Consider the following 23,172-nt stretch of genomic DNA (forward strand, 5'->3'; position numbering starts at 1 on the left):
GTTTTAATTATTATTAGTGTGGTTAATCATTCTTCATATATGTATTGCCTTGAATTCTTAACATTCACATGAATACAAGAGGTATATTCTTAGGAATAGCAAAGACATGAATTTGAATTGAGAGATTTTTATTTCTCAATTTAGAAAGAATTCAAATAAAAATATTAAGTAAATAACTAAAGCACCAATGTATGTGGAACAAACATTTGGGGATTAATATATAACCAGTTTTTAAAAATTTGCTTTTTTCTATTTCTGTAGTAATTTTATAGTGATTTACTTTTATCAGTCTCTGTCATTGAATTATTACCATCACAGGGTAGACACCTTTTCTTTTTACCTTTTTGTTCCTGGTGTATAACATAGTACTTGGAACTGTGTGAGCATCAGATCTTTGCTAAATAAATGAATGACTGGATGGATAAGTCAATAAATAAATAAGTCTCCATTGCACATTTGGATGAATGCTTTTATAATTTTGGGGATAAGATTTGATGCTATATACAGTGCAGAACAATAGCAAATCTACAATAACACATCACTAGGTTGATTCATGGTTGATTTTCAAAAGAATTCATCCTTGTTTTCTTTTCTTACCACATAAAATGACAACAAATATATTATTCAAATATATGTTTATTAAAAAGCCAGTTGTAAAATTGAAGAATGGTTCTCATTTTATTGATTAAAGTGATCACACAATCTTCTTTGATGATTTTTGTTGAAAACCCTTTGAGACATAGTTGTTGAGTGGCTGTATGAACTGCAGAAGCAGATTGAAAGGAAAAATTAGCAAAGTGAATTAAGTTGGTAACTTAAGGCAGACTTTATGAATATGAATATCCTGCCTGTTATATAGCTATGTGTTTGACAGACCCCTTCTACTTTCATCTTTAATTTAACTAATCATTCCTTTGATCCCAAGTCCCTAAGACAGCACTGAGAGTCAAAGACTAACCTTGAAAGAGGCTTCTCTTCTTTAGTCATCAGAAAGATATGACACTCCATTGATTAGGTGTGAATTTTTCATCCTCTTAATGCAGATTAATGTAAAGATTGTTGTTTTGGAAAAGATGTTGAAAGACCTACCTTAGTTGTTTTGCAGTTAATTTAGATGAGGTGATATGGAGTCCCACTTTCTCTCTTAACTCAGCAGAGGGAGAGACACTTGATTGATCTATCTCCCTCAGCAGAACAAGGGTCAGCCCTAAAAAAAGAAGCTGTGAATGCATAACTCCTTTGGATATCTTTTTCAAACATTTCTCTTTTTTCTTTAGTGTGTATATATATATATACACACACACACACACACACACACACACACACATATATACACACACACATGTAAATTATGTATTTCAGAGTTGTATGCTATAAATCTGTTGAAATATCTTTCTTGATTTTCTGGATGCCATTACACTAAATATTCCTCTTTATTCTACTATTTGATTACAAATTTCAGAGACAGTTTTTCTTGTGAGTTCATCATTAAAACATAGTATTGGACCCTGAGATATTAATTACTTGAAGCTGACCATAAACACAATGTAATCTATCTGCTATCTATCTATCATCTATCATCTATCTATCTATCTATCTATCTATCTATCTATCTATCTATCTATCTATTATCTATCTATCTATCTATCTATCTATCTATCTATCTATCTATCTATCTATCATCTATCTATCTATCATCTATCTATATCTATCTATCATCTATCATCTATCTCTATCTATCTATCATTTATCTATCTATCTATCTATCTATCTATCTATCTATCTATCTATCTATCTATCATCTATCTATCATCTATCTATCTATCATCTATCATCTACCTATCATCTATCTAATCTATCATCTATCTATCTATCTATCTATCTATCTATCTATCTATCTATCTATCATCATCTATCTATCATCTCTATCTATCTATCTATCTATCTATCTATCTATCTATCTATCTAATCATCATCATCTATCTATCTATCTATCATCTATCTTTCTTGTATTTATTGTCATGATTTATTAAACATCTAATGCCCAGAATAGGCTAGGCTCAAAATAGCAAAGAAAAATGTGGACAATTCAAGCCTTGTCCTTGGCTCAACTGGTTTATATTCTGTTTTGCTGTAGGCAGGTGTCCTTTTTATTTGATCATTAAGGTTATGTTATATGTCATGTCATATTATGTTACTCTGGTACTATTCATATACCATGATACTGTACTATTAGTAGACCAACCTGAGACATTCAGAGGAGATATTTACAGGAGTTTTTTAGAAAATTAATTTTCTTTTATAAATGAAGAATTTTCTATATAGATATAGTTATAGTTGGTGATCATATTATAATAGAATTTTATGTAGTCAAAATAATAGAATAATAGAATTCTTGAAATCTGTCTAAATTTAGAAATTATCACTTTCTGTCCGTGCTCAATTCACTCCACAAATCTTTTATCATATCTACCTGAGATAAGTGATTTTCCCCACTTATTCCTCCTTTCAGCTCTCTTTTCCTTTTCCTTCTTTAAGTTATTTCAGTTCTTAAAAAGAAGGTGCAATCTCAATAATTAAAGAATATGAATAGAAGAGTGGAGGAATATCCAAAACTATGAACCCAGGGTTTCTGTAAACTGTTCAGATTCCATCAGATATAAAGAATTTTGTGTACATGCCAGGGGAGGTAGATTGAACTGAGTAGGACATTTTTTTTTTTTTTTTTTTAATAATTGTGTCTCTGAGAATACCAAAACAAGTTTATTGTATCTTCTGCTAGTATTGCTTTTAGAAAACGCTTCAGTAGATTAATACGTCTGTTTTGATTATGTAATAAATATCATAGCTAATCAGAGTTCCAGTGTTTTTAAATCAAGATTTCACTGATGACATGCTTCTGTTCCAAATGATTGGGGTATTTTTAAACCTTTTTCTTTTGTGTTTAATTATTTCTCTAATGTCAACTTTTTTGCTTTCAGACAGAGAAAGGACTATCACAAGTATGGCAAGGAAGTAAGCAGAATTCTGGTGATCATTGGCAAAAGGCTGTCATTCTGCTAGGAAAACTGAGAAATTTTGAAGTTATATTTCAAGGTATCAGAACAAGGGATCTAGGAGGAGGAGCTGCAATTGATGACATTGAATTTAAAAACTGCACCACTGGTAAGTTTCTGGAAAGTGTGTCCTTTTAGAAGCACACTCATAATATAGCCTTTTTATCTTCCTTTCATGTTTACAAAGTGTCCTGCTGTTGTATATTCTATACATATATAAAAATCAATTGATAATTTCAAAATTGTTGAACCTACACTTACATGTTAAAAGGTAGTATTTTCACCATTCATCAATTGCTTAAGTAATGTCCCCCTTCCCCACCATCCCTTTTCGAACATGCAGAAGTGTTCTCCTTTGAATTATTTATTTTTCAACACAATTTAAAGTGTAGGCCTAATATTTATATACATTTATCTACTTTAAATTAAATTAAGATGAATCAGTAAAAGAGGGTTAGAAAGCTAGCAGTTGGTGAATATATGAGAAATAAGTTTAACCATGTGTAATTCAAGCAGAACTTGAGTTGCAGTCTATGCAACTCAAGGGGATTTAAGATGCTACTCTAGCAAGTGAACAGCAACTTGCAAAAGGTCGCTATTTAGCATGCTTCTAAATGTGAAGTCTAACTATACTTAGATTTTCTTACAAAGATACCTATAAAATGTCAAAAAAATTATAAATACATTTGTGCATTTTCACAACTGGCATAGTTCTTTCTGGGGAATTATCCCATCTGATTTCCAAAATAGTACTGTGTGATATATACTGCCAATGAAAGATAGGCCTTCTGTGATTTTCTACACTGAGTCACTTGGAGACAAGCCCCTGGGACTGAGAGCTAAAGTTGGATGCTATTTAATTTTATTGTTGCTCTCATATTAAAATATGACTTCATTGAAGCAGTTAAAAAATGTGACTTTAGTTTTTGGTGATGTTATAGCATCTGCTCTCTTTATGACCAGGGCTGCTTCAAAGGATTCTGCTTAGAAGTCAGTTCTTTAGTTTTATTTTGCCCATTATGTTTCCAGAAACATATTACATAAAGTTGGAATTCATGTGCCCTAGATGATCTGGAGCACAGAACTCCAGGTATCTATATCAAGCAGGAGACTGGATCTGGGCTTAGAGAAGGTTGGGAGAGGAGGCCAGACAACAGAAAGGGTGCCAGAAAATCTCAAAAGCAACTCACCATATTTTTATAGGTCTATTCAGGTTCTATAGATGTAAAACCTTTTTCAGGGTTTTGACATTAATCGCCTAACATTGGTCACATCATTTTACAGCCTTAGTGTTTTCATTTGCAGGATGACAGGATCATAATAGACCATCTCTGAGATTTTCATAAGACTATCTAGAACCTAGCATAGTTTTTATTACACCACTTTACTAAAAATATAGGGTTTGACACAGTGAGAATTCAATTTATTATTATTATTTTTTATTTTTTAAAATAAATTTATTTGGGTGACATTGGTTAATAAAGTTATATAGGTTTCAAGTGTACAATTCTACGATACATGATCTGTATATTCATTATGTGTTTACCACCCAAAGTAAAATCTTACTGTCACCCTTAATTTGGCCCCTGTTAGCTTTACAACCCTCCCTTCCCTCTGGTAACGACCATGCTGTCATCTGCGTCTGTAAATTTTTGTGTGTCTGCTTTTCTTGTCTGTTCATTTGTTGCTTTCAGTTTCATATCCGACATATGAGTGAAGGTATATAGATGGCTCCTGACATTTTCTGTCTGACTTATTTCAGAAAAGCAAAGTTTAAATTGATTAAGAGTAAAAGTGGAAGAAGGAAAAGGATATATATATATACGATATATATTTGGTGGTTATCTACTTTACCTGCAAATAAGAAAGCTGTTTGAACTTTGTATTTATTTTTTACTTTCCATTCAAAATTTACAACTCAAGTTTTTATATAATATTTAGTACATGGCCAAAACAAGCTAGATATATTCTTTTTATTTCTTTGCATTCTGTTGCTATCTTCAATTTACTCTCAAATGTATTGTATTTTTTTAAAAATAAAAATGAAACCAAAGAATAGACATATCCTTTTATCTGCTCATGGATACATTAAAAAGGACATCTCCTTTTTGGACATGTTAACAAGGAAGCAAGTAAAATTTACAGAAAAATAGGGAAAGATTATGAAATTAATATCTCTTCTTTTTAAATTCAAATTGATTTTAAAAATGGCTTGTACAAAATAATAAAATGCAACCACCATTCTCTCGAGCTGAGAAATACAAAGATAATTTATATGAAAAGGAAAGGAATATTCCATCATTGTAACTATAAATGTGTCAATTCTAAATTTAAATAGTTAATCAATTTTCAATCAGAATATTGTTTATTAAGTACAGTAATTTACCTGATTCTTATTGAGTTTACTATTAGTACTAAATAGCATTTATGTCAGTTCTGCCACAAGACCGCTGAGCAAGTCCTAGCTCACCCACTTGCTGTCTGCTCTGTGGTTTTGGGCATAACCTTCCTTTGTCTTATTTTCTCAGCTATAAAATTGAACTGACACTGCTTCCATCTCATAGAGTTCTTGCAAGGATTAAATAATTTACTTTATATAAAGTGCTTTGAAGAATGCATGAGATATAGTAAGTACTGAAAATCTGTGGGCTAAAACTAAAAATGAGCAACGACACCGAAAGACTTGACATTGTTTTAAGCACAGTGCTTTTCATATCAGTGTTTAAGATCTGGCTCTGTTCTATTCACAGCTTCTGCAAGCAATTATTGATTGTGTAGGCTGTGGAAAGCTCTGTGCGGTGCGCTATGCACAATTCCTCAGAGCAGGAGCGAAATGCACATCTTCTGCAGTGTTTTGGCTTTATTTACTTTCTATTTCCCCTTTTAATGCTGCTTCCTTGACTCTTGGCATTTCCTCTCCTTCCCCATGTGCCCCCGGCCTCCTATCTTAGATTTCCAGGACTGCTCTGTGAACAGTCTCCAAGACACTGGTAGCTCTGGTGCCTCAGGTGGGAGCCAATAATGATATAAGATGTTGTCTTTTCCGCTGAAAAATCCAGAAGTTCCAATTGAATAATGTCCAGTTTTCAGTTCAGTGATAAAGAAATAATTTAGGGAATAGAAAATGCTTCCAGAAGTCAATAAAATCTTCTAAGTAAACAGTAGCTACTCGGTCTCTCTCTCTAAATTCATACAGATCAAAACACATCATGTCTCCGAATAGTCCTAAATGTGAAAGGAAGGAAATAACTTGGGAATAAAAGAAGAGAAGCCAGTGTCATAATTTTAGATGTCTAGTACATTGTCTTCACATGTAGCCTGAAAATATATCTTCTTTATTATAACTGCTTTCACACCTTTCATCTTTTTCCCTTAAAAGCTGTATGTATGACTCCTAAGTGTCCTTTGAACAGTAATTGATCTGGAGTGAAAAATAGTGCCTTGATGATAATGATTTCCATGCAGCCTCACTCTGGATTCAAATTGAACTTAAGAGATACGGAGACAGTGATTGCTGTGTATCAAGTTCACAAATGTACACATCTATCAACAGAGCTCTGGAGAGTCTGAGTTCGAACTTACCTTCTTCATGTATTTAGATGAAAAACTGTATTTTTGCAAAACATATGAGAGTTTTAAGTGTTGCATTTAGGTCTTTCACAATTTTCTTTTGAAATAAATGTCAGAAAGAGGGGGGGAGAGATGGTAGGCAGTAGAGCAAATAATAATTTAATATCTCACCTAAATGAAATCACTAAAAGCAACTTTTATTTTTAATAAGTTATGGCTAGATAATATGTAGGTAGCACTGTATAATTTAAGAGTTCATATATGATGGAAGAACAGGAATATGGATGGATAGAAGGATGAATGGATAAAGGGACAGGTAGACAGACAAATGAGTTAGTAGAAACCGTTTATTTAAATCTTGTTATATGTATGAAAATTCAGAACAGAGCAAGTTCCTGCCTTCCTTGGGTTACATTCTGGTGGAGAGGCAGACAATAACGTAATAGGTATTACTTATGAATGAACAAGGGTGAAAGTGATGGAGAATTATTAACCTGATTAGAGTGGTCAGTAACTGTCCTTTGGAAGATCACAGTTGAGCAAAAGCTTAAATGAAATAAGAGGCAACCATGCAAACACCTCGTGGAAGAGCACTCCAAGCCTCAGAACTAGCAGGCAGATATACTGGGAGGGGAGCACCTGGATGGGTCGGAAGGAAATAAGGGCAGGGAGAAAGCGCGGCCTCATTGTGCAGAACTTAGTCATCAGAAATGCCTGCTTTGAACGAGGCAGAGGCATCTTCCCCCAGCACAGGGGTTAAGCTAGTGGACTCTGGAGTCATTCCTCCTAGGTTTAAAGCCTCACCCTGCACCTTATTTGTTGTGACCTTGGATAAATACATATCGACTGGGTGCCTAAGTTTCATTATAACAATAACAAATAGAAGCTAGCTTACAGGGGAATCGTGAGGATTTAGCAAGTTAATATGTGTCAGGAGCTTTGAACAGTAACTCTTCATGGTAATTACTCAATAAATGATAGATATGATTATAATTATCATCATTACAACAATATTTAATTTAATCCTTAGTACAACTCTGGAAAACTGAGATACCAAGAGGTTACACTAAATAATACCAGCCAGGTTGATGGCACTGAAACTTTGGGCTATGTTTAGTCATAATAGCCTAGAACACTGCTAAAATCACGAATAGCTTCGGGGTGAAAGCAGTCATACAATACCTGCCATATCTACTTTGTCAATAATTTCAAATGCTCTTGAAAGAAACAGACATATTGCTAGTATTCCTAACAGTGGAGTGTTTTAGTAACACTAATTGAAATATTTTAAAACATTGTAAATCCTGTTTTTTTTAAATTTAATGTTCAAACAAACCTCATTTTTTACAAACTGATTTTCTTTTCAGTAAGGGGAGGGGGAAAAAAGAAAATAAACCTTATGTATAAATGTTGTACAACTTGAGCCCAATCAGGTCACAGTAGTTTCTTTATGTGATTGTACATGACTGTTTTTATTCTAGGTTTTCTTCTGCAATGCACCTTTTATACCTAAAGCTAAAATTTGCCAAGAATTGTCACAGTTTGTTAAATATAATCTTTACTTAGAGCCAAGTCATATATTTAAATCAAATGTGATACCACAAAATAAACTTTATTTATTGGCTGGGTGAATGCCCAATGTTTTCTCAAGTGAAAAAAGAGACTTATTTGACATAATTACCTTGCATTTCTACAAATCTCTTTTATTGATGAACCAAAGATGTTGTCATGTTTAAAAATATCTCTCCCCCTCTGGGTAGTAGATTTTATTTATTTATTTATTTATTTATTTATTTACTCAGTAAATTGAGGTGACATTAGATAATAAGGTCACATAGGTTTCAAGTGGACATTTCTATGATACATATTCAATAATAATAAAAAGATTTATTATAATTATTATATATCCTGATTATATTTTCTCTTCCAATGACATGTCATTAATATATGGCATATTTTTCATAAACTATGCATTTATATATGACATGTCTCGCATGTCATATATGCTATATATTAATGCAAAAAATTAGTCACTGTAACTTTTCAGTCAGAGAAAGGTAACTGATTTTTATTCAGTCAGAATTTTGGATTCTTCATCAAAAGGGGAGAATGGTGAATCAGTTCATTGATTTATATACAAATACTACACAGTTTTTTAACCTATCATTGTATGTGACAGAGACATTTAGCCTTTGCAAAATACTCATTTTTTTCTCCATGTGGCTAAGACCCTTTGAGGTAGGCAGGTGGATCTATGGGAGAAAGGTGTAGGCAATGTGCTGTAAGAAGTAACGCACCACTTCAGGCTGAAGCAATTTAAGCCTGTGAACACCCCTCCAGGTGCTTCTGCTGCTGTAGGAGCGGGGACACCTCATTTTCCAGATGGTGCGTCTGCTTCTGCCTGGTTCCCTGAATTTGTAGAGAAAAGTCCCTCTGCCAAATTGTTTTAGATGTGTATATTGAGTAATAGAAAAATGTTTTTGTGCCCGGTTGGGCGTGGCTCAGCAGTTGACCTAGGATCCAGGCGATCGGGGTTCGATTCCCGGTCAGGGCACATGCCCGGGTTGTGTACTACAGCCGATCAATGACTCTCTCATCATTGATGTTTCTATCTCTCTCTCCCTCTTCTTTCCTCTCCCTGAAGTCAATAAAGATATATTTAAAATTTTTACAAAAAGGAAAAACATTTTTGAAATTTGGCTGTTCTTTCATTGTCATATAATCTAGCTGATCTTAATTAACACAACATGTTATTTCCTCTATTACACAGAGTAATATTATTTACAATTAAGGCTATTATAGACTCATATTGCATATACGTAGAGTTGTATTTGACATTGGAACATAAGAAGCAAATATATTTGTTGTCTTTAAGGACACATTATGAGGATTGTGGTTGCTTAATTAATAAGCAAAAAGAAATCACAACAAAGATATCAATCCTTTGCAGGTTTTTTTTGTGTTTTTTTTTTTTTTCAAATTAAAGATGTAAGAGAGAAATGTACTTATCTTTCAGATTCTACTATGTTAAATAAATTAAAAGAGAGCTTCTAGCATCCCTGGCTCCAGCCTTCTGGGGAAAGATGTCAGGGAAATAAAGTTGACACTAAACAAAGCTCAGAACCAAAAGACAGAGAGAATCCTTGTGACATCAATCTTCCACTTGCAGTAATTGCCTGCTATTGCCCTCACTTTGCTTTATTGAGTGAATTGATTTGAGACAGGCCTCAGGCAACAAGACTCATTGTAATGGTCAACCAGTAACATTTTCCATTAAGACTTAGCGCCTGCCCTGGAGGGTTGGGCTCAGTGGTCAGAGCAACCAGGGACTGAAGGGTCCTGGTTGGATTCCTGCCGAGGACACCACCTCGGTTGCAGGCTCCATCCGCTCCCCTGTCCAGGCACTTGCCAGAGGCAGCCAGTTGATGTCTCTCTCACATCGATGTTTCTCTCTCTCTCTCTCCCCCTTCCACTCTCTGAAAAAACAATGGAAAAAAATATCTTCAGGTGAGGATTAAAAACACTAAATAAAAGACTTAGAGCCAAGTTATTTTCTCCTTTTTATCTGGGACTAGATTCTTAATCCTGGTCCCATGCCTGTATTTTAAACAATAGGACTAGGTAAATGAGTTTCTTATTGTATCTTTAATCAGCTATTTTTAATTAAAATATCAAAACCATGGATTAATCTAATTACTTTAACCTTGTACTTAAGTTGGCCATTTATTACACACCTAGAAAATATCAGATATTACTTTATCTTTCAATAAAATTTATAAAATTAGCATTTCTATGTCAAAATGGTCTACATTTAAAGATGTAATTGTAATTATATCATAATAATAAACTGAATATTATAATTAATGTGATTATACTTAATTATAATCAAAGCACAATGACATAACTTTGTTCATTCATAATATTAAATAAAAATAATTACTTCAGCATACATTTTAGTAAGCCTCAAATAGCCGTTGACATATCCCTAATGAAGGCTGCTTGCTGTAAATATGAATATTAACATTATCTTCAGTTTATATGATTTCTAATTAGAATTTGTTTCAATTACACCAAACATTTTCACACTTAATATCTGGGTCAGCAAGATTATTGCAGAGGGCCCAGCTTGCTGTGGCTCAGTGGTTGAGCATCGACCTAGGATCCAGGAGATCGAGGTTCGATTCCCCATCAGGGCACATGTGCAGGTTGCGGGCTCCATTCCCAATGACTCTCTCATCATTGATGTTTCTGCCTGTCTGTCTCTCCTTCTCCTTTTCTTTCTCTGAAATCAATAAAGATATATTTTAAAAAAAAGATTACTGCATAGAGAATTTGTGACAATATGACATTTTAATTTTTACTGAACTATATTTTACTAATTTTTTCTTTCAAAATTAATATTAATGTTTATCAATAAGGCTTCCACTTTATACTTATGATATATATTTATTTATTTATTATTACTCAGTTGAAAGATATGCTTCTCAGTCCTGAAACAAGTATGTAAGACATATAAGCAGCAGGTGTACTTAACATGAGTAGATGTGAAACTCAAGAAATATCCCATTGGATCAAACATAAAGAAATAGGTTTCAATAAAATATACAGGTATTTATACATGCACAAATACTAAGCCAGGGCCAGAACCCAGTTTTCCTGTCTATTGCATGTAATGGAACATGCACACGCGCACATACACAGAAAGGTATATATGAGTTTCTGAAAAGCTGTTTTTTGAATAATCGCACTAGAAGATGGCTGATGGGGAAATAGGGTTTGGACAAGCCACAATGAGCAGAGGTAACTAAGTTAGAGAGTACTAATATAAATAACAGCAACCAGAATATAAATATTGGCACAGTTTAAAACATTGTAAGATCCTAAAAATAAAGAAACTTTTCAGTAAAATAGTACTTTACCTAGAAAGGGAGGGGATAGGGTGGAAGGCAAGGAATCTTGATGGAAGGGTGCTATAAAAAAGTTAAGAGCTGTTGAATTATAGAGAACAAGGAAACGTGACCAAAGTTTGGAAAAACTGTAGAACAGATACTTCTAAAAGGGAGCATGTGGAGAAACAACAAAGACCACTGGGTGGAACACAGCCTCAACAGCCCTGCATTCTGACGTGGCTGTCTGGGCTCAGCCGTTTTCCTGTTTTCATCTGCTGTGTCGTGGTGGCCCAAGACATTGCTGTAGTGGGAAAAATCATGTAGGAATCAGCATAATTTCTGTGTTGCCTTGACCTAATTCCTTCATCTATCAGTTGCATACAAACTTCATACAATGGAAGGAAATAAATATATATTGAACACCTAGTGGGTGCCAAGATCAACTAGACCTGGCACATGCATTATCCCCTTTAAGGAGGGAATGATGTTTAATACAGAACAGGCTCTTTAAGGGTATGAGCCAAATGGGAGCAAATAAATTGTCTGGGAATTTTTCTCAGAGGAGTTGGAAAATAGAGAGTTTTAAATGGAAGGGAGGGGGGGAAGAGGAGAGCCAGAGAGAGAGAGAGAGAGAGAGAGACATCAGTTGTTCCACTTATTTCCTTATTGATGCATTCATTTGGTTGATTCTTGTATGTGCCCTGACTGGGGGTGGAACCCATAACCTTGGCATACTGGGAAAATGCTCTAACCAACTAAGCTACCCTCCAGGGTCTTTTTATATTTTTATAGAAAACATCTTTTGTAATTTATTATAATAGAGGTTTTACTTATAGGTTTGTCTTTATTGCTAGACTTAAGATACACTTAGAGGTGAAATATTCTTCATATATTTTCCATCTTTACATTTTAGTGCTAATATTTAATTGTCCTTGAGCCATACATACTTCTACATCACCATATTTTGTCTAACTTTAATAATGCTTTATACTTTTGGTTGTTCCTTCTTCCCAAGTGCTTTACCAAAATAATTCACCACAAGTTTGTTTTGTTGTTTTTTCCCTTATATGTTGACATATTTTAATATTGTAATCTATTTTCTATTTTACTCTGTTGTCCACTGCATTAAGGGAACACCCTGGATTCATTTCAGTTGTTTATTTTTTAATAGTTAATTAGAATTCTTTTAATTGTCCCACTCTGGTGGAAACTAAATGTGAAATTCAATGATTATCCTGATTATCAAGGACTCTTAGGAATTCATTTGGTAGGGGGAAGCTTTCATTTTCTTTATTGCTTTAAATATAAACTTAGTCCAAAGTATTAAAATATTCTTTTAATCTGTACTAAAGCTAATTGTGTTGGTTGAGCTAATAAAAAATAAATGAAAATATTAAGAAATTAATAATTTTATTATTTAGTAATTGATTTTTTTACATTTATATGTTTCTAGATCATCTTTAATGTGAGTTATTTTATGCCTAAATGTATTTTTATGAGTTGAGTCATTGATTGAAAGTTATCTCAATAGTTATTAACTGCTGTAAGCACATTGAAATGAAGCTGAGTGGAATTCAGCCTTCTTTGGGCTTTGGATGCAATTACCCAATAAGCTGTGGAATGTGTGCAAGAAACCATGAAAACATATGCTTTGTAAGGCATAGGAAGGCCTTCAACCAGGGGTAAACCATAGCATCCATGTTTAAATGATCTGAAAAAATTAGGTTCTCTAGTTATCCAGAATCCAAGAAAGTCTATTTCCGGAAATCATTCTATTCCTTGCCTGAATTTATACCCTTTTTTTTCTCATTGATTCTGATACTAATGCTACACAGCCTACTATGACTGTGTACAGTTCAATAGCATTAAGTACATTTACACTGTTGTGTAACCATCACCAACATCCATCCAAGAACTCTTTTCATCTTGTGAAACTAAAACTCTGTATCCATTAAAATATAACTTTTTAATTTCCCCCTACCCCCAACTCCTGTCAACCACCATTTCACTTTCCATGTCTATGAATTTGACTATTCTAGATACCTAACTTAAGTGGAATCATACAGTATTTGTCCTTTTGTGATTGGCTTACTTCACTTAGCACAATATCCTCGAAGTTCATCCATGTTGTAGCATATACAAGAATTCCTTTCCTTTTTAAGGCTAAATAATATTCCATTGTATGTATAGACCACATTCTGTTTAGTCATTCATCTGCCAAAGGTGGCTTCCAGCTTTGGCTGTTGTAAATAATGCTGCTATGAACATTAATGTACAAGTATCTATTGAGTCTATGCTGTCAATTCTTTTTGGTATATGTGCCAAATTAGAATTGCTGGATCATATAATTCTATTTTTAAGTTTTTTAGAGCATTCCAATTTCTCACATCCTCATCAAAACTTTTCTGTGTGTTTTTTTCCCCTTTGGTTTGGCTTTTGGTTTTTAGTATTGTTCTTGTTTTATAGTAGCCAACCTAATGGGTGTGAGGTGGTATCTCATTTGGGTTTGATTTGCATTTTTCCAATTTGCATTAGTGATAATGAGCATCTTTTCCTGTGCATATGGACCATTTATATGTCTTCTTTGGAGAAATATCTATTCAAGTCCTTTCCCCATTTTTAATTAGGTCATTTGCGTGTTTTTGTGCTGTTGAGTTTTAAGCCAATATTTTAAAAATAGAGATGAATATGAGCAAAAGGGCCACCCTCTGCCTTGTCGTTGTGCAGCTACATCAGGAAATATAAATATATATGTAAATATAAATATATAAATATTTACAAATATACCTCACTTCTATTGTAAGTTCAAATATACTTGTGTAAAAGTGCCCAAAGTCAGTAATCTCTTCTTTGCTTGCTATAATCTCAGTAATAACATAATTTTCTTTGATCTAAGCATAGTTTTTTTGTGTTAATCTACCATAATTTTTGATACAATCTATTGAACAATGGCTTCTATCATCATATTTATTCATCCATCATAGTGATGTCATTACAGGGAATCAGTTTTCTGAGGTGTTGGAATGAACATTTAACTTGTGGCTACTAACAGTACATCAGCTACTGCCACTTTTCTAATGACCTGTGTGCTTCCCTAGCTTTCACTATGAGCAATGCTAATTTGCATCAAGCCTCCAAAGACAACTTTGATGAGAGTTTAAAAATATCACTTATTTACATTTGTACTTATATCTTCAGCTTTCTTCATTTAAAAAATAGGCTTGTTTTTAGATGAATGTGTTGGTAGTAAATAACATTGTATGATAAATGGTTTCATGCTATTTTTTACTTCAGTCTCAGAAAGCTCTCTATCTAGGTAAATCATTTTTTGAAAACAGTCAAGTAATTAAAGGTGTGAGACTTTAAGTGACCTACTGCCACAACTTGCCCATGTATATTTTTGAATGTGGAATAGAGGGAAAGAGGCAAAGCTCTGTCTTCCAGAAAATGTGGAGTGTGGTTGTGAAACGGATTATGCAAACGAGAACAGGCTGGTCATAGATACATTCGCAGGCACATCAATTTTAGGAAGCTTCATATTTGGAAATGGAGTGCTAGAAATTGATTTCCTTAAAACTATATGCTTTCATCCTTCTTGCCAAATCTTTGTGTCCTCTCTGATGTACCCTTAACTCAGCCTAAATATTGCTGATATATGATTAATTCATTTTTCTCCTTCCAGTGTGCATGCCAAGTCTGCCAAAAATTAAATTTCTAAACATATGAGATTCAGTTCTAAGTCTTCTATTGTTGTATTAGTCTGTCTTTGCCATTCCACATCATTTTATTTTAATTTATCAAAATGTTTAGATAAGTTTTGTTATCTAAAGTAGATAGTCTCTTGAATTTGATCTTTCTCAGGAGTGTCTTGATTCTTGTTAGTCTTTTGTTATTTGGTATAAATTTTAAATTCAGGTGATATTTGTTCCATTTCCACCACTTCTGAGAGGCAGGTTTATTTCTCATTTACTTTAATGCAGCAGGTGTAAGTTTATTGATTTCAGTTTTGTCTGGGAGCCTCCAGTAAATTCTGTGTCCTGGATGGGGCCTAAGCCAATGAAGTCACCTGAAGATTTCAACAGAAATTCCTTGTTGGCTGAATTTATTTCATTTCTGGCTTTAAATAGTCTTAAATTTAAAATATATTTCAATATTTTATTACACATTGTAGATATTTCCTCTCAGATGAGACTTAAAGCTCATCCTGCCCAAAATGAAAATAATAAATTATTTTCTATCCATAATATTTAAAAATGTAGAATACATTATTAACATAGAGGTGTTTTGGGGTGTTTTATAATATGTCTTTTGGAAAATTATACCATCATTTTTTGAAAGTATAGCCACTTAAAATGTATATCTTCTCCCAAGATGTCAACCCTGCTTTATTCTTTAGGACATAATGTGCTATTAGGGAAGACTTTCTTTAAAATAATTTGTACAACTTATTAAAACCTTAAATATTATGTTGAATTTGACTGAATCCAATGAGCTTCCAAATGTGTCTAATCTAAAAATATTCCAAGACTTCTACTTTTAAATATTATAACTATTTTCAAATTTCCTTAAAAGTATAAAACACACACTTTAATTACATTCTTTCATGACCATTTTGATTGGAAAGCAATATCTTAGAGGCTTTATAAAGACAGGTTTTGAATCATTACATCAGTTTTAATTTTAGCTTCAGTATTTCTCCGTTGCGTGACCTGGGACAAGTTACCTAACCACTCTAGGCCTCTTCTATACGATTGAATTATTGTGAAAATCTATTGATTTAATCCGTACAAAGTGATTAAACAAGTATCAAATCCATTTTAAGTCAGTAATTACTATTATCTATTAATACTGATCTTTTCTAACTATATTTAGGAAATAAATGATAATATAAAATATTATCAATGTTTTCTCAAAACAGTGTTTTATTGTAGAAAGAATGCTGGTGTGAGATGAATGTAAGAAGAACCAGGAATCTCAAGTTCTATAAATCAAGTTTTACCAGCTTTATATATTTTATCTTAGCTAAATATTATAATAACCCATTTTATATATAAAGAAATAAGATTCTGAGAGGGCAAGCAGTCAAGATTCAGGAAAAATATTGGAAAAACTAATATTAATAGAACATGTGCTAAGTGTCAAGTACTGGTAACTTAGCATACATTATCTCATTTAATGTTTATACAACTGTGTTATTCATATAGGGACTTTGCTATCTCCATTTGTCAGATCAGGAATCTAAGCCTAAAAAGATTAATTAATTTAAGAAAATCACACAATATGTTACAGGTTTTACTCAAGGAGATTTTATGATTTTGTAAAAGCATATTTTAAATTTTGTTTGTTGTAGCTAAGCTATTTGCTAACAAGTATAAATTACATGTAAATATTTATCCTTAGTCTCAGTTTCCATAATAACCTTCAGTCCACAGTAAACCTTTTAAATTCTGAGTTTTGAATGAAATACTATATTGAAAATATAGTGCATATTAATATTTTATACATCTTACAAATCTGAGAGAGTTCAATGGAAAGGGCCAAAGATAATATTCTATTGTGATTAGATTATTTGTGTTTATTTTATGCAGAAAAACGTAACGATCATCAGTTGACCTTGAAATTTGCACATAAATCAAAAACTATGTAACAGTGTCTTGCAGTGACCTTACTACATAAATACTAGACAAGTTGGGCTAATTAAAAAGTCTGAATCAGATTGTTCAGCATTTCAAAATCTCTTCTTCTTCATTAAAGCCCATTAATGGGATCAACATCAGAGAGGTTTGGGAGCCTTGTACTTTTAGGAAGGCTGTATATTTCCTTGAACATAGACGGGGTTGTTTTCCTTTATTACACATATCATTGATTATTATTGCAGCCCTTCTACTTCTAGATCAGGGCCAACTTAGATCAATAATAGGTGCAGTTAATAGCTATATCCTTTTAATGCTTGTACTGGAAACCAACTTTTTCAGCCTTCAATAAATCAAGGTCATTTTTTGTTAAAGATTCTGGGATGGATCAGAGAATTGAAGAAGCAATTGTGTGAGCCATGCTGGGGAAGTATAAGCTCCAAGGACCTAAGCAACAGGGGCTCGTGGAAATTTGTTCCAGTGAAGTGCCCCTCAGACACCTGTGCCCAGCAATCCTGCCATTTGTGTGTGTGTGTTGGTACAGCATTTAGTCTCAAATGGAAAAATCCTGTTGGCCTATCTTTAGTCAGTTGTCTGTCCTGAGATCAATCAGCCATGTAAGTACCACCTTTAGATTCTTGGTGATGAGCATTAGTGAGTTCTATTTGGTCTCTCCTCAGGCTACAATCCTCCCCAGCTGGCAAGGGGTCTGTCAACAGCTGAGAGGACATGCCCACTCAGAGCCCATTGTCCCTGTTCTAAATCTGGGATCTCAGGCTTCTCTGATTATGCAGATCCAAGCTGGCTTCAGAGGCTTTTGCAGGCCTCTTCCCAAATTCTGTCCCCCATGGATGAACTGCACTGCTGATGTGCATACCTTGCGCCGCAGGGGTAGCTAAGAAATGACCATGGAGATAAGGGTGGGATTGTACTACAGACTGGGTTGTTTGCTCCAGACCCTTTGCATGTTAGAGGTGTACCTTAAACCACAGCCTGAGCAATCACCTTGAACCAGGAAACACATTCATCTTGTGTTTATTTCGAACACCAGTCCGGGCTGCACGTGACAGCACGTATTTTATATCACCCTAACTGTCGACGTTTTTTATCCATATGATTTGCTCTCCCACATTAAACAGAGAAGGTTCATGACCCACTCTTGGGTACACTTGATTAATAAGTCTCTATTTCAATCCATACTTCCACACTCTCCATGTCCTTTTCCTAAGTTTTTTGCCTTATTGTTTTTATGAATTTTGTACCAAAAAATTTCAATGATTTTGTTTTCTCCAGCTATTCCCACATCTTATTTCTATAGAATCAATGCTACTTTTTGTAACTCTTGATTTCTCCATTCTAGTGGAAATATACATGCTGGAGTGGGGATGCCTATAGCTTGAGAAGTCCATAAGAGTAATTTTTAACTCTTTAGTGCCCAACAATGTTAACAGAATTTAATATTACATATTACCTCATAGGAGAAATGTGGTTTTGGAGGTTTTGGATAGCTAAAAATGATAAGCATAGATTCCTTGTTACAGCATTTTTGCACTTGCATTTATATTTAAAGAAAAACAAAAATTTCAGTGAATTAACTAAGAAAGTCTTTTCACAGATAATATTTAATATTTTATAGAATTTTAGAGAGGAAAGGCCTTAACAATCCAGAATGTTTGAATTATTTTATTTCAAGTTACTTTTGGGTTTTACAAAAACAGAAATAGAAATAAGCTTATTGACTATCAGCTTAGTGATTAATCTATCATTCCACAGTGGTTGTAAGAGAAAAAGAAATAAACAAACACAGTAATTGCTGACTTGGTTGGTAAGATATAAAAATAGTTGTTTTCAATTTGGTCAAAATGAATAACTACTTATTACATAATATATTATGTATTAATATTTTTAACCGATCAGCAAATGCTTCAGCATAAGTTCTATGCAAAAGTTACCTGAGCAGCCTTGGCCATTGTAGCCCAGTTGGCTGGAGCATCATCCCACATACCAAAAGGTAGCAGGTTCAGTTCTCAGTCAGGGCACATAACCAGTTTGTGGGCTCCATCCCTGGTCCCGAGGGTGTGTATGGGAGGCAATTGATAAATGTTTCTCTCTTACATCAATGTTTCTCTCTCTGTATTTCTCCCTCCCTCTCTCTAAAATCAATAAGAACATCCTTGGGTATTAAAAAAAAAGTTACCTGCCCAAAGAAAAAGGCAATAGTATTCAGAGACAAAAGCTAAATGAGCAATTGAATCTGCCTCCTTTGCCACGCCCTATCAGATGTATATGACATTGGTGCTTTAGTGTATAACTCTCCTCTCATATCTCACTCCAGTGGAGTGGAGATAAACCTTGAGCAAAGTGTGTATTCCCCTTTTAATATAGCAATTAAATATCTTTACTTTGCTCTAAACACGTGACATATTCCATTCATCATGGGTCTTCTTCAAGTCTGAGCTTGAATCCTGCATGTAGAAAAACATTTTTAATGATTGGGCCACTTTTAATGATGATTACAATTTTCTTGAGTAATTTTCTTCTTTCCTTACAATTTTTTGTCTCATACCAAATCTGTCTTCCTCAAAAAGTGCCTTTATTATCTTAATATTCTATATTGCCTTAGCCCACTTCTCTTTAGATTGTCTGTACTTTCTGCCTCATGTCATCCCACACCATGAGACTCCTCGCCTGTGTGGCAACCAATAAATTACATCATTAGCTGTGTTTATATGGACTATCAAATTCACAGAGTATATCACATCTCAGAAATTATCTTAACTAGTTACAATAACTACCACACAGACCATTTAGCTCTGAACAGTTTTCAGTAGTTGACAGTTTTTAAATAATTATTTTTAAAGTTTTTGTAGGAATGATTTTGCCCAATGTATTTTAAATTTGTTAAATGCAATTCTCAGAGACACATTGATTAGTTGCCTCCTGCACGCGCCCCAACTGCTGTCAGGGGATGGAACCTGCAACCCAGGTACATACCCTTGACCAGGAATCAAGCCCAAGACCCTTCAGTTCATGGGCTCTCTAACCACTGAGCCACACTGGCCAGGGCCTTTTAATTCATTTTAATTTTAAAAGTCAACTATTCTGATTGCAGTGCTAAAGTCCAGTCAGCTTTACAAATTTTAAACACAAGTCAGCAAATATTACTTTACCACCTGAAAAGAGTCTGGGCTCTGTGCTATATTTTAGGGATATAGCAATAAATATAATATAGTTACTTCCTTTAAGGATTATTCTATATTTTTTCCAAATAAGCATGTTTAGTTTTTCCATTGTACAGTCAATAAATCCAACAGAAAGTGTATCATGGTACTGTATTTTAATACCAGCTGCTATAGTTGAGACTGTTCAGGGTACCTGAGATCCTGAATGGATAAATGGACCTTGGGGGAAAAAAAAAACAGATAACTTGTGGTTTATAGGATTGGATATTTGAGCAGGAGGAGAAGTGATTTGGGACTTACTTGTTAAAAGTAAAAACTATGTAGTCAAAACACGAATTCTGGCATTCCTGTTAGGTAGCTGTGTGAACTTAGGTAATTTAAAGAAGAAAGATTATAGTACTTACACTTGGAGCTATCTTGAGAATTTAATGAGTTGGTATTTGTAATGTGTTTAAACATAATGAGACATATAGTAAATTCTCTATAAGATTTGGAGTTACCACCACCACCACCACCATCATCGTCATCATATATTCCAGTTATATTAGCGTAGGCTATTGTTATAACAAGTTGATCTAAAAATGCTATATGACTCAAGAAGCTTCTTTCTTATTTACTTTACAGTAGTTGTCAGATGAACAAATTGGTGTGGCAGCTTTTCTCATGCATTTATTCAGGGACCCAGGCAGATCTTCAACCCCGGACTTCAAGGTACACCCTAGTTAGTGATCATCACTTTCCTGTCCAACCAGGAGAGGAGCCGAGCATGCCGAGCAGTGTGTAGACATATGTACAGTCTCACCTGGAAGTGGTGCATATCGCTTCCACTCACATCCCAGGGGTTAGAACACACCCCGAGGTCCCCACCAAGTTGCAAAAGTGTCTGGCTGTGCAGTCATTACCCAGTAGCAGCTGCACACTATAGAAATTTGAGCATATCTTGTAAATCCCAGCCATCTCCACCACATGGAAGGGGAAGGAGGAGGGCATAAAAACATGAATGAAGACACAATTAGGTGAAAAAAAATGTGCATCTGTGGACCATACATAGATGGGTGCTATGAGGTTTATTGTGAGGCGAGAAGTAGGGAAAGATAAAGCATGAGGCAAAAATAAAAGACAGTGTATACATTTTTGGTCATTTTTAGTGTGTCTAATATGTTATAGAGAAATCCAAGGGAAAATGTACCATAAGTGTATAAACTCAAGAAAAGTCACAGATTGGGATGTAACTATTGGACCATCAGCCCTCAGCTGGTAGATAAAACCATGACAGTAAATATGATGCCCAAGGAAGAGCAAAGGGAAGTGAATCAGGGTCACAGTTTGCTCCGCCAGCACTTAAAGGCCTGGATTGGACCAGGGGCCAAGAGAGGAAAAATAAAGTTAAGAGATGGCAGGGTCACAAAAAGGAAGGCATTTTTGGCATATCAGATGCAGCAGTAAAATTCAGAACGGAAACGGCTGATATGTCTTTATAAAATGGTAGTTAGGAACTGGACAGATAATTGAGCATGTATTCTTTTGGTGGCATATTAGGAATTAAAAAGAGATGAGGAGTCCATGAGGACTTCTGAAACATTAAACCACTGAAAATATTTCTTCATGCATAAAAGTATGTGCTCTTTGTCAGTTATATCCGTTCTGAGTTTTGTTGTTGTTTTATTTTTTCTTATTATTTCCTCTGCCTTCTTCCTTGGCCTTCTAAAAATGTTTTCTTTGTTTTGTGTAAACCTTTAAACTAATTACTGATATATATATACATATATATATCCTAGGATTCAGCAATCTATTGTCCCTAAAGTATATGAAAAATCATAAAGAAAACTAGATACTTAAACTATGTCCAGATTTTAAAAATTAAAAATAAAAATCTGTGTTTTATATTTGAAAAGGGAGGTTGGTATTTATAATTTTATTTCAGAAAAATACAGAAATAGTTTATAAAGTCACCTTTTTCTTTAAAAACATGAAATGTTGATCTTTAGGATATTTTCCACTTAACAGGCACCTTGCCTTTGTGTATCACAAGTGGAATCAATTTTTTTTATATTTTCCCAAACTCTTGCTGTACATAAGACATGGTCCAGTAGCTCCAATAACACTTCTGATAATGTGACACAAACTGAGCTTTGCTGTCACTGAGATCACCAAGGTTACAGTTTCAGATGTGTTGCCATCAATTGTCTGATATGTTCACTGACCTTAAAATCTAGCAATTTTTCTAACAGAAGATAGATTTAAATGCTCATGGCGAATAGAAAACATGAAACACATTATTGCTATTTTCTGAATATTTGAAAATACCTGTTGTATGATATTAAATCTTCAGCAGTGTTGAGATTTCCTTTAATTTGCAAGCTTGCCCCTGATGTTTGTAGAACAAGAGAGCACTCAAGTGAAATAAGTTCATCTGTGAAGGAAGATTTGAGGTGCATGATCTTTTCCAAAATACCTATTCTTGAGCTTATTTCTCTTTTAGTATCCAAAATGTTTCTCATCCTTCAAATAAATCTGAATCTTTCATATTTCCAATATGTTGTTGAACTTTCTTCATAAGGAAGCTAAGAAGAATGGAAGAAATGAAGGAAATTCGTATAGGAACTGCTTCCTCTCAGTTGAGTGATCTGGCCTATTTTATGAATTGGCTGAATGACTGAGGTGATAGGCACTTTAAAGGCCAAGAACTGAATAAATGTATTAAATATTTATTAACATATGTATAAACTGGAGCTACTTCTTATTGTCCTTTGACAGCAAGCCATACATATCTTCAATTCTAGCACAAAATATACAACCGTAATAATGTTTTCATCAGCAGATTATAAATTCTTTGAAGGTA

General features: G+C 34.0%; 1 protein-coding gene across 1 annotated transcript in view; it reads left to right on the forward strand.

Annotated features, from left to right (window-relative positions):
• Positions 1 to 23,172, forward strand: part of MALRD1 (MAM and LDL receptor class A domain containing 1) — a 543,727-nt gene that overhangs the window by 328,047 nt on the left and 192,508 nt on the right. The window contains 1 exon segment of the mRNA XM_087815868.1: positions 2,982 to 3,165. Coding sequence (XP_087671994.1) covers positions 2,982 to 3,165 — 184 coding nt within the window.

The sequence above is a fragment of the Miniopterus natalensis genome, chromosome 1, assembly GCF_054644295.1.
Source record: "Miniopterus natalensis isolate mMinNat1 chromosome 1, mMinNat1.hap1, whole genome shotgun sequence".
In the NCBI taxonomy this organism is placed as follows: Eukaryota; Metazoa; Chordata; class Mammalia; order Chiroptera; family Miniopteridae; genus Miniopterus; species Miniopterus natalensis.